We start from the raw sequence: 12,582 nt of genomic DNA, 5'->3' as shown, positions 1-12,582 counted from the left end.
CTGCCCGCTGGGAAGGGTCTGCAGGCCTGGCCCGCAGAAGAGGCTGACACTCGGTAAATGCCACGACCTCCTGGGAATAGATGTGGGGCACCTGGAATCGGGCAGACCCGACTGTAAACTCAGCTCAGCCACTGCTGGTTGTGCTGCTTCGGGCGATTCTGTTGACCTTTCTGTACTCCATCATGAACAGTCTTATTTTACCGAGTGCAAGGGTGGGGTGTGGTGGTGAGGTGGGTAGAATGCACTTAGCTCAGCCCTGCCTCTCAGGGCTACCTGGGGTTGGCTGGGGTCAGTGAAATCTGCCATCCCAACATGTGAGCTCCAGCAGCCCCCACCTGGGAAGACACTGTGTCTGCACCCCCACTTTCAGGGAAATGGAAGACCAGAGGGTTCATGTCAGGCCCAAGTGCACTTTTTGGGAGGCTGAGCCGGGGAATCTGACACTCAGAGCTCCTTTCCCACCACGGCTTCTCATGGGAGAGGCTGGGCTGCTGATGCCAGAGCAGGAACAGAGGTCAGGGCTGTGAGTAGAAGGCAGGCAGCACAGCCACAGGCTCTGGGGAGCTGGGCTCGGGGGCAAGGATCCTGGTCCTGGTCTGGCTTCTTCAGCTGGGGCCAGGCTCCTTGGAAGAGAGGGGAATACAGACACTTTGCCAACACCCGGGTTGCTCATGGCTGGGAGATGGGTGGGGCACACTCACGTGGGGCAAGGGCACGTCCAGGGCTAGGAGTTAGCACACTGACCTGCATGCTGCCCACTGGCCAGGCCATCCTGCAGGGGTTTGGTCATAAGGGCTGGGGCTCCCTATTCCCCAAAGAGAAATCAACCGGAAACAACCTGTATAAGGTAGGACTGAAATAACACAGTAAACCACGAAGAAAGGTTTACCTGGCGTTGTATTTTTTTTTTTTTTTTAAGTATAGCACTAGAAGCCTTTTATTTTATTTTTGAGACAGTCTCGCTCTGTCATTTAGGCTGGAGGGCAATGGCTCGACCTTGGCTGACTGCAATCTACACATTTCGGGCTCCAATGATTCTTGTGCCTCAGCCTCCCGAGTAACTGGCACTACAGGTGTGTGCTGCCATGCTGGGCTGCTATTTAAATTTTTGGTAGAGACAGGATTTCATCATGTTGCCCAGGGTGGTCTTGAACTCCTGAGCTCAAGCAATCTGCCTGACTTGGCTTCCTAAAGGGCTGGGATTACAGGTGTGAGCCACCGTGACTGGTCTTATTATTGTTATTATTATTATTATTATTTTTTAGAAGGAGTCTTACTCTGTTGCCCAGGTTGGAGTGCAGTGGTATGATCTCAGCTCACTGCAACCTCTGCCTCCTGGGTTCAAGTGATTCTCCTGCCTCAGCCTGCAGAGTAGCTGGGATTACAAGTGCATGCCACCACACCCAGCTAATTTTTTTAATGTTTTGTAGAAATGGGGTTTCACCATATGGTTGACCAGCCTATTCTCGAACTCCTGACCTCAGGTGACCCTCCTGCCTTGGCCTTCCAAAGTGCTGGGTGTACAGGTGTGAGTGACCATGCCAGGCCCATTTTTTTTCTCCTTTTCTGAGACAGGATCTTGCTTTATCATCCAGGCAGAGGTGCGGTGGCATGATCACTGGAGCCTCGACCCCTTGACCTAGCCTCCTGAGTAGCTGGGACTACAGGTGCACACCACCACACCAGGCTTTTTTTGTTTTATTTTTAAATAGAGACAGGGGCTTGCTATGTTGGCCAAGGAGGTCTTGAACTCTTGAGCTCAAGTGACCCTCCCATCTTGGCCTCCCAAAGTGCTAGGATAATGGGCATGAGCCACTGCACCCAGCCTATTTTATCTTAAAAATTAAAAAATTATGAACATAGGTTAATTTTATCTTAAATTTTCCACTCCTATATTACTCATAATGAATATTTTTACTTATAATGAGATTATGCAGTACATGGTATTACACAATTAGTGTTTTTATTTGATATCATGTAATAGTCATAGCCAACATTTATTTATTTATTTATTTTTGAGACAGAGTCTCGCTGTGACACCCAGGCTGGAGTGCAGTGGCCTGATCTCGGCTCATTGCAACCTCTGCCTCCCGGATTTAAGCAGTTCTCTGCCTCAGCCTCCCGAGTAGCTAGTATTATAGGTGTGTGCCACCATGCCTGGCTAATTTTTGTGTTTTTAGTAGAAACGGCATTTCACCATCTTGGCCAGGCTGGTCTTGAACTCCTGACCTTGTGATCCACCCTCCTCAGCCTCCCAAAGTGCTGGGATTACAGGCATGAGCCACTTTGCCCGGCCCCATAGCCAACATTTATTAAGCCCTTGGCATATGCCAGTCACTGTTCTGAGCATGTTACACTTATTATTATTGAGACAGAATCTCACTCTGTCACCTGGGCTGGAGTGCAGTGGCACGGTCTTGACTCACTGCAAATTCCGCCTCCTGGATTCGAGCAATTCTCATGTCTCAGCCTCCAGAGTCGCTGGGATTACAGGAACTCGCCACTATGCCCAGCTAATTTTTGTATTTTTAGTAGAAATGGGGTTTCCCCATGTTGGCCAGGCTGGTCTGGAACTCCTGACCACAAGTGATCCACCTGCCTCAGCCTCCCAAAGTGCTGGGCTTACAGGTGTGAGCCACCGCGCATGGCCTGAGCATGTTACACTTACCAATTCATTTTATGCTCACATTTGACCCATGAGGTAGGTACTATTAATATCCCTATTTTGCAGACAGGCAAACTGAGGCACAGAGACATTAACGGAACTGCTCTTGACTTCAGAGCATGCACATCTTGTTAGCCCAGAGTGCCTCTTTCTTTTTCATGCCCCACAGTATTCCATTATTGAATATATTGCAACTTTTTAAATACATGTCCCTCTTAGAGATAAACATTTAGGCTCACGTAGGTACTTTCCAACAGCCAGTCTCCTCTTGGTGAATATTTGGGTGTTTTTCATCTTTTGCTGTAACACTGTTGCAACCAGCTTCTTTGTACGCATATATTTACGGCCTTGAGTAATTCTATAAGGTAAATACTTAGATATAATTGCAGAAATATATATATACACACACATACATCTGCGTGTATCTATGGAATATACATGTGTATTTGTATATAAAATATATATGTGTGTGTACATATTATATATTTTTTGAGACTGGGTCTCACTCTGTCATGCTGGCTGGAGTACAGTTTGCAGTTACATCATGACTTACTGCTGCCTCAACCTCCTAAGCTCAAGTGATCCTCCCACCTCAGCCTCCTGAGTCGCTGGGACTACAGGAGTGAAACACTACACCTGGTTAATTTTTAAAATGTTCTGTAGAGATGGGGGGTCTTGCTGTCTTGCCCAGGCTCGTCTCAAACTCCTGGGTTCAAGCAATTGGCTCATCTCAGCCTCCCAAATTGCTGGGATTACAGGTATGAGCCACCGCACCAAGCCGAATTTTTGTTTGTTTTTGAGACAGAGTCTTGCTCTTGTCACCCAGGCTGCAGTGCAATGGCATGATCTCAGCTCACTGCAACCTCTGCCTCCTGGGTTCAAGTGATCCTCCTGCTTCAGTCTCCTGAGTAGCTGGGATCACAGGAGCCCCCCACCACATCTGGCTAATTTTTGTATTTTTAGTAGAGACATGGTTTTGCCATGTTGGCCATGCTGATCTTGAACTCCTGACCACGTGATCCACCCGCCTCGGCTTCCCAAAGTGCTAGGATTTTAGATGTGAGCCACCATGCCCAGCCAGCTGAAATATTTTTAAAGTTCATGAAGGAAAAGGAAATGTGCAGCTCACAAGAGTGGCTCATAAGCGGCGGGAGCAACTGTGAGTGCTCCGGGGAGGACCAAAGACTCTGTCTTTCACAGGCATCAGGATGTTGGGCTGGGTCCAGAGGGTGCTGCCTCAGCCCCCAGAGACCCCTCGAAAGACCAAGATGCAGGAGGAAGAGAAAGTGGAACCAGAGCCAGAGCTGGAGGCGGAGGTGGAACCAGAGCCGAACCCCGAGGAGGCCGAGACAGAGTCCGAGTCCATGGTGAGAGGTGGAGGGGGAGGAGGGGCAGGCCCGCCTCGCTGCTCAGGGTCTTCCCACTTTGGGCCACTTGCTCTCCAGGGACCTTCTACAGCAGAAAAGGTGGGCGCCAGAAGGAAAAGTGAGGGGCACAGGGTCCCACGCTTGTTCAAATTAGAAAACTCAGGTTTAGACAGTGGATTGGGCTTGCTGAAGGCTAACATTTTCTGTAAAAGGCTAAATAGTAAATGTTTTAGGCTTTGCGGGTGATGCTGTCTCTGTTAATTACTCAGCTCTGCCATTATAGTGTGAAAACGGCTATAGGTAATGCATGAGTGAATGAGCATAGCTGGGTTCCAGTAAAATTTTATTTATGAAAACAAGCAACAGCCTGGATTTGGCCCTCAGGCCATATTTTGCCAGCCTTTAGCATTCATAACAGAGGTACTCACAGGAGCCAGTGCATGAACTGATGATTGCTAGTCCATCATAATTAAGCAGTTTGCACCAGAATGTGAATCTACTGTGTAGCTAAGTACACTGATTAGTTCAGTTGCTATATGTTTTGTACCAAGACTTTCTCAATGAAGGAAGCAGTGCATTGATAAATATTCTGGTATAAACTGCTTAATCATCATGGACTGTTACCAGTTTGCAGACTGGCACTGGTCCACACACCACACTTTCTCCAGAAACTTTCTCCAGAACTTTTCCTTTGGGCAAATCACAACTTACCAGTTCTGCAACCCATCCGTTCAGCAGCTGGATGACACCCAATTCAGCAGCTCAATTCGACGATTTGATTTAGCTTCTAATTGATGCCAGGGCCTGTGCTCAGTGCTGAAAGCGTAAAGATGAATAGGCATTGCCCCGAGGGGGTCAGCAGACAAGAACCCAGCCAGCTCATTCTGCCGAGAGACACAGGTGGGGAGGAGGGAACGTGGTGAGCCCCAACACTGGCCTCACCTGTACCCTTCTTGCGGAACCAAATAAGCGTGTCAGACCAAACCATGGGAGCTCAAAAGAGAGAGAGTCATCTTAACTTTGGAGATTGGAGGCTGGTGGGGGAGAGCTTCTTAGACTCAGAGTGTGGATCAGAATTTTAACCCAGGGAGATGGAGAGGCTGGCCATTCCTGGCAGAGGCGAGGCCATTACTAGAGAAGTGCAGGGTGTGTTTAGGAAACAGGGTGTGTGGAGGTATAAGATGTCATATGCATGTGTATGTGTTGCATGCATATACATGTAGATCCACGTGTGTGTGTAGCATGCCCTTGGTATGTTGGTGTGTATACATGTGTATTTGCAAATTGGGTGTGCATGACAATGTATGTGAACATGCATATGTATATGAATGCATGTGTATGTGTTTGCACATATGTTTATGTATGTGTGTATATGTATTAGTATGTCTGCGATTCCATGTGCTCCTGTGACATGCTAGTTGTATATGTGTATGTATGTGTATACATATTTCTGAGTATGTGAGTGTACTCATGTATTTCTATGTGTATGCACATTTGAGCATCTGTGAATGTGTCATGTGTATGTGCATGTACACATATTTGCCTGTCTCCACATGTGTATATATACACATTTTGTGTCTGTGCATGTATGTTCATGTATGTTTAGATGCAGAACTCTGTGTGTGTGCAAATATGCACATGTGTGTGACTGAGCATGTGTGTATACACATATTTCTGCACCTGTATACATATGCAATATATCTACGCATATACGCATGTTGTGTCTGTACACGGGCAGGTACAGGCATGTGTGTGTCTGCCGGCATGCATGCATATATATGCATGTTTGCATATGACTGCATGCACATATATGTGTGTTGGGGCATGTATGCATATGCATGTTCAAACATATGTACATATGTTTTTGTATGTGCGTGTGCATGCACTTATTTTTGTGTTTGTGCATGTGTGTGTATATGCATGCTGGCATTTGTGTGCCACCGCATGTATGCAGATGTATGTGTATATATGCTCATATTGTCTGTTTATATATGCATGTGCATGAGAGTGAGTATGCACACATTTGTGTGTCTGTGTATGCACATGCATGTTTGTTTGTACAAACACATCTGTGTACATGGTAGCAAGAGGTGTGACTGCAGAGGCAGGTGAAAGGCAGATGGCAGAGGCCAAACTCCACCTGGCTACTAGGGAGGAATGGAAAATTTGGGCCAGAAGGAGAAGGTAAGGCCACCAGATTTACAGGGATGATCCTGAGAAGAGAGTCATTCAGTCTTTTGTGGGGCAGGAATCCCTTGAGGGAGAATCAGGGGCTGCGCCTGTCCAAACCAGGCTGATCTCACCTAGGGCTTACCTTGTGCTGTTCGAACCCTCTAGCCCCCAGAAGAGTCATTCAAGGAGGAGGAAGTGGCTGTGGCACACACAAACCCTCAGGGTGAGTGCAGAAGCCTGGCTGGCAGGGCAGGGTGGGGGGCACATTCTCCCCTGGGAGCCTCGCAAAGCCCACAAGGCTGGCTTACCCATTTCACAGATGAGGAAACTGAGGCTCAGAGAAGCTAAGGGTGGGCTCTTGGAGACTTCAGCTGAGCTGAGCTGGAGCCTGGCTTTCTGACCTCAGGGGGCTCCCTCCTCTCCCCTGACTTGATCTCCCCAAGCAAAGTAGAAATGGGTCTCTCTAAGGCCTCAGGTCTGAAGGATGAGGGATTCTTTTCCAGAGACCAAGGAGGCTGCCCTTACTTCTACCATATCCCTCCAGGCCCAGGGCGCTGATTTTTCAGAGATGAACAGGTACTGTACTGCACCACCCTCCCCTCTCTTCAGGGCTAGCCCATCCCCCTAACTCCACTCCCAGCTAGGGAGCCCTGGGGATTGGGGTGGGGATGGGCACTGAGCTCAGCTCTGCCGTTATTTTGGTCAAAGCTCTGGGACATCCTGAGAATTCGCTGAAGCGAGCTTCAGGTGGAGGGTGGGTTCTCCTGGGCCACATGAGCAATGTGATCAAGAGAAACTGGGTCAGAGCTGCATAATGAGCTTCCCTGTCCAGGGGGCCAGATGTTTCTCAGTGCTCTGGTGTGCCACAGGTCCAATGGGGTCAGAGCTTCTGCTTTTCCCAGAGAAGCCAGAAATCCAGGCTTTTGCATGGAATCTCCTAGTTGACTCATACTTTTCAGACCCATGGTGCTTGGAACCTGAGCATGGCTGGGGCTGGGCTGGCCTCAGGCAGGGAGGCCGTGACCTTCACATTCAGGCTGCTCAGCCTCTGCCACAGCATACACTGCAGCAAACCTTGGCCCTTCTGGAGCACGATGTGTGCTCAGAGCAGGACAGTAGGGGAGGCAGGAGGAGAGGGAAGTCAGCTGCTCCGCCCTAAGCATCCCATGGGGGTGGGCTCTGAATGGCACCTGGTCTGCCTGGCCTCATGAAGAAGCATCAGCGTCTCTCATTTTTCAGAGAAGGTCATGGAGCTTCTGGGGGAGGTGATGTGTCTGAAGTCTCACAGTGGGGAGACGGTGGTTTAGGATTCAAGCCAAGTTCTTTAGGACACTGGACTGCCCTTGGGCCAGTGGGGAGCTAGAGCTAGGGGAAGTTGAGTGTGGGTTGGTGTCTCTATTCATCCCAGTCCCAGCCGCAGAGTGCTGAGCTGGCTCATGAAGGGCGTGGAGAAGGTGGTCCCGCAGCCTGTCCACAGCGTCAGGGAGGACCCGGCTCAGGTACTAATGGGGCTGGAGGCTGAAGGGGCTGGGTCAGGGAGGGGCTATGGGGAGGAGGCTGCACCTTGGGCTCCCTGCCAATGTCTGTCTGTCTGTCCTTGGCAGATCGTGGGTCATGGCAGCACTGGGGACACAGGTAAGACCAAGGGACAGGATGGCTTTTCAGCAGCGGGGCTGAGGGGCTGCGGGGCTACGGGGCTACGGGGCTGATGGGATGGGCCCCACCCCTGGGGATCCTCTGCCCAGGCCGGAGCATCTCATCTGACTGACCCTGCATTTGAGCCTGCAGTTGAGTTGGGCTCTCGGTGCCCACTCCAGGCGGCCCAGGTGGCTGGGGCAGGTCTCCTGCTGCTGACTGCCTTTCTTTATTTTTTGACACTGCAGGGTGCACATATGAACCCAATAAGGCCCTTGAGGCCCAGGACACTAGGTGAGTCCCTGTCCCTGAGTGTCACTGTTGTCTGTGTGTGTGGTGGGAGGAACAGGGCCTTGGGTTCAGGAGCAGGATCTGTTATCACCTCAGGGGGTGACCTTGGATGTGCCCCCGTCTCCTCTGGGCCTGTTTCCTGCCATGGGATGGGGACAGTGGACCGTGTGCTGCTCATGGTTTGTGGTGGGAGGTCCCTGGGTGCTCCCATGGGTGAGTGGGAGGTCCCTGGGTGGGGCCACCCTCCGAGAATAGGAGGGGCTGGGATGAGCTCCTCACAGGTGGGCTTCATGTAGGTAGGCTCTGTGTGGAAACTAGAAGCAGGGCTTGGACCACTGTGGAGGACATCAGGGTGACCAGGCTGGCCTCAGCATCCGACTCCTCAGATCTGACTCGGGGAGGGGTGGCTGCCCCATCAGTAAGGGTTGCAGGCTGGTGGGGATACTACGGCAAAGAGGGGAGGTAGGGAGCCCCGAGAAGTGGCCCTGCTCAGTTTCAGCTGCTTCTGCCTTGTAGTCTGCAGGGCTTGTGTGGCCAGATTCTCCAGGTTTTCTAGAGAAGCTAGAAATCTAGCTTTTTACGTAAAACCCTCAATTTTTAGTCAAGAAGTTTTCAGCACACTGTAGACCCCCCAAAGTAAGCCTGAAGTTTCCAGTTTGTAATTTCTTTTTCCTTCTTTCTTTTTTTTTAACTTTTTTTTTTTTTTGAGATGGAGTTTCGTTTGTTACCCAGGCTGGAGTGCAATGGCGCAATCTCGGCTCACTGCAACCTCCGCCTCCTGGGTTCAAGCAATTCTCCTGCCTCAGCCTCCCAAGTAGCTGGGATTACAGGCATGCGCCGCCATGCCCAGCTAATTTTTGTATTTTTAGTTGAGACGGGAGTGCAGTGACCTGATCTCTGCTCACTGCAACCTCTGCCTCCTGGGTTCAAGCAACTCCCCTGCCTCAGCTTTCCAAGTGGCTGGGACTACAGGCACGCGCCACCCCACCCAGCTAATTTTTTGTATTTTAGTAGAGACAGGGTTTCACCATGTTGGCCAGGCTGGTCTCAATCTCCTGACCTCATGATCCACCCGCCTCAGCCTCCCAAACTGCTGGGATTATAGGCATGAGCCACTGCACCCGGCCCAGTTTGTAATTTCTGCTGGAAATTCAGTCATGGATTCATCTCCATTCATCTTATTCATTCATTCCTTCACTCATTCATTCATTAGACTGTTGGCTCCTTGAGGACAGGGACTTTTGTACTGGTCACTGATGAACGCTTGGTGCCCAGCACAGCACCTGCCACAGAATGAGGACTCAGCACACATGAACAAATGAATGCATGAATGAATACACGTATATACATAATGACACACTCCATCCATCCATCCATTCATTGCTGCAGCTCTTTGTGTCTTTTGGCCCTCTACTTCCTTCTGAGACATACTCAGCTGATTCCTGGGACCATTAGCACAGTTTAGGAGGAGGGCGCCCAGAAGACTCACCAGCCTTCTTTTTGGCCATGCTTAGGGGGACCGGTTGTCCTGGGAACATGGCGCTTCTCTGAAGAGTGGGGATTCCTGGAGGCCAGATGGATTTGGGATCCAACGCTTGACTTTGGGACAAGCCAATAATTGTGGGACCCAGGGCAAATGCAAACGTAGGCCCCTTAAAAAAATTTAAAATGTTTTCAGACTGTGACAGCAGACTATGTAATCAAAAACAGGTTATTTGAAGGATAAGGCCTTGAGTGATGGCACAGGTCACACTCCTGTGCAGCCAGCCCTGTCTGTCCCAGCACAGGGAGGCCCAGGGCTGCACTCACTCAGGTCCTCAAGCCCCTCAGGGGCTCTTGCCCCTCCTCTGCTGCCCCAGGTTCCAGAGCCTGGTTCCAGCCCTGGCTCAGAATTGAAGGCTGGCAGGATTTCCCCGCCCCCTTGGAGGCCTTTGAGAATTTCCAGGACAAGGTGCCCACTGTGCGGACAGGGGTGCAGGGCATGGAGACCGTGCCCCGAGGTGGGCCGTTAGGTAGTGCGCTGGCCCGTCCCCTCAGGGCACTCTGCTGACCACCGGCCCTTGGCCCTTCCGCAGGCCCGGGCCTCCGCTGTTGCTGTGGCTGGAGCGGAATCTGGAGAGAGTGCTGCCTCAGCCCCCCAGATCCTCCGAGGTGAGCCAAGGAAGGGAGGGGCAGGGAGTTGAGTACTTGGGGGGCTTCTAGGGCCCCAGGAGGGCCTGCCTCCTCCTGGAGGCTGTCCCCACCCCCCAGGAACTCAGGAAGGGGTGATGGCCCCCTCGGAAAGTTCTTGATGGCGGGGAGTGACTGTGAGAGGGGGCAGGGATTCAGGAGAAGGAGTGGGGGTGGGGGGAGCGCACAGAGCTTGCTATGGCCCATGACCTTGAACCCCGTTTGTCACCCAGGTCTGGAGAGAGGAGCCTGAAAGTGCCACAGGTGCTGCCTCGGACCCAGGTACAGGGAGGGGAGTTCAGGAGGGGGCTTCCTGGGGTGGTCATGGTCTGGGCTTGGGGGTTAACTGGGCCCTGGAGGATCCCCCGGAGTCCCTTAGCCCCCACCCAGGCTAGGACGGGGTTCAGGGCTTGCCAGGAGCAGGCTGTTGTGGGGAACACCAGATTCCCCTCCCCAGTCCAGCATGGGAAGCCAGAGTCTCGGAATAGACTTGTGCGGTCTTGGACAAGTCCCTTCTCCTTCCTGGGTTTCAGTTCCCATGTCTTTCTGGTCTCTTTGAGGGTAGGGATGGGTGAGGTGATCCCCAAAAGCTCCCCAATCAGTTAGTACATTGAATCTGGCCTCTGTGCCCTTGCGAGGTCAGAGGACGCTCTGTTGTGGCGTCTCTAGCTCCTGCTTTCCCTCCTGCTTAGCGCCTCCAGGACGCCCCCAGGAAACGGGGCCCAAGCTGCAGGCCCAGGAGATCCCCTCCCTGCCCACGCCAAGCCCCCTGCAGCCCAAGGAGGAACCCAAGGAGAAACCCAAGGAGGTGCTGGCTCCAGAGCCCCAGCCCGGCTCCCAGGCCCAGGCCTCCTCCCTCCCTCCACAAAGGGACCCTGCCAGGTGAGCCACCCTCAATGCGGTACCTCCCGCCGGGGAGTAGGGTGAGTACCTTGTCCCTGCCCAACACCCAGCCTCCACAAAACCTGGAAGAAAATTCAACTGGATGTGTGCAGGCCCCTTCCCAAGGCACCACATCAGCTTCATGCCTTTCCCACATTTTCTATACTTTCAAAGCTTTCAAGCTTTGGGTACTTTTTTTTCTTCAACACACACCTGACAGGAGCAAACTCTAATACTCTTCCACACTTTGCTTTTTTTTTTGAGACTGAGTCTTGCTTTGTCTCCCAGTCTGGAGTGCAGTGGCACAATCTCTGCTCACTGCAACCTCCGCCTCCAGGTTCAAGCGATTCTCCTGCCTCATCCTCCTGAGTAGACTGGGATTACAGGTGCGGGCCGCCCCGCCCAGCTCACTTTTGTATTTTTAAAAGAGACAGGGTTTCACCATGTTGGCCAGGCTGGTCTCGAACTCCTGAACTCAAACGATCTGACCACCTCGGCACCCCGAAGTACTGGGATGACAGGCATGAGCCACCCCGCCTGGCCTGCTTCTCTTTTTCTTTTCTTAACCGAAAAATGTGTCTTAGAGGTGGTTTTATCCACACAGGTCTTACTGCATTCTTTCTTTAAAGCTGCAAGCACTCCATTAAATGGATGCACCAGTTTTTATTTAACCACTCAATGGACATTCACATTTGTTTCCACTCTTGCCACAATCAATAGCCCATGCATACCTCATTGGGTTCACGTACAAGTAAATCTGGAGGATAAATCGGTGGAAATGGAGCTTCTGGGCCAAAGGAAACATGTATTTAAAGTGGAATACAGAGGCCGGGCACAGTGGCTCATGCCTGTAATCCCAGCAGTTTAGGAGGCCAAGGTGGGCAGATCACATGAGGTCGGGAGTTTGAGACCAGCCTGGCCAACATGATGAAACCCCGTCTCTACTAAAAATACAAAAAAATTAGCTGGGCGTGATGACACGGGCCTGTAATCTCAGCTACTCAGGAAGCTGAGGCAGGAGAATTGCTTGAATCCAGAGGTGGATTGCAGTGTGTTGAATCACGCCACTCACACCACTGCACTCCAGCTTGGGCAACAAGAGTGAAACTCCGTCTCAAAAAACAAATAAAATGGGATACAGGCTGGATGCAGTGGCTCATGCCTGTAATTCCAGTACTTTGGGAAGCTGTGGAGGCTGGAGTTTGAGACCAGCCTGGGCAGCATAGCAAGACTCCATCTCTACAAAAAAAAAAAAAAAAAAAATAACTGGGCATGGTGGCATGTGCCTGTAGTCCCAGCTACTCAGGAGGCTGAGACAGGAGTGAGCTATGATCACACTAGCTTGGGCCACCAATTCAAGCAAGAAAGAAGGGAGGAAAAAGAGAAGGAAATCAGCACAGG

General features: G+C 51.3%; 1 protein-coding gene across 4 annotated transcripts in view; it reads left to right on the top strand.

The window, feature by feature from the left end:
- CNGB1 (cyclic nucleotide gated channel subunit beta 1) overlaps positions 1-12,582 on the top strand; it is a 92,012-nt gene that overhangs the window by 560 nt on the left and 78,870 nt on the right. For 3 of the 4 annotated variants that reach the window (XM_032284045.1, XM_032284042.1, XM_032284044.1), the window contains exons 2-10: positions 3,866-4,032; positions 6,370-6,427; positions 6,708-6,780; positions 7,613-7,703; positions 7,809-7,839; positions 8,088-8,133; positions 10,206-10,281; positions 10,533-10,581; positions 10,992-11,181. In XM_032284045.1, coding sequence (XP_032139936.1) covers positions 3,874-4,032; positions 6,370-6,427; positions 6,708-6,780; positions 7,613-7,703; positions 7,809-7,839; positions 8,088-8,133; positions 10,206-10,281; positions 10,533-10,581; positions 10,992-11,181 — 773 coding nt within the window. In that variant the 5' untranslated portion in view covers positions 3,866-3,873. The other variant, XM_032284043.1, reaches the window with a different exon arrangement.

The sequence above is a fragment of the Sapajus apella genome, unplaced genomic scaffold, assembly GCF_009761245.1.
Source record: "Sapajus apella isolate SASKATOON/1434 unplaced genomic scaffold, GSC_monkey_1.0 scaffold15, whole genome shotgun sequence".
NCBI lineage: Eukaryota > Metazoa > Chordata > Mammalia > Primates > Cebidae > Sapajus > Sapajus apella.
This window is presented reverse-complemented; position numbering and strand designations above follow the sequence as displayed.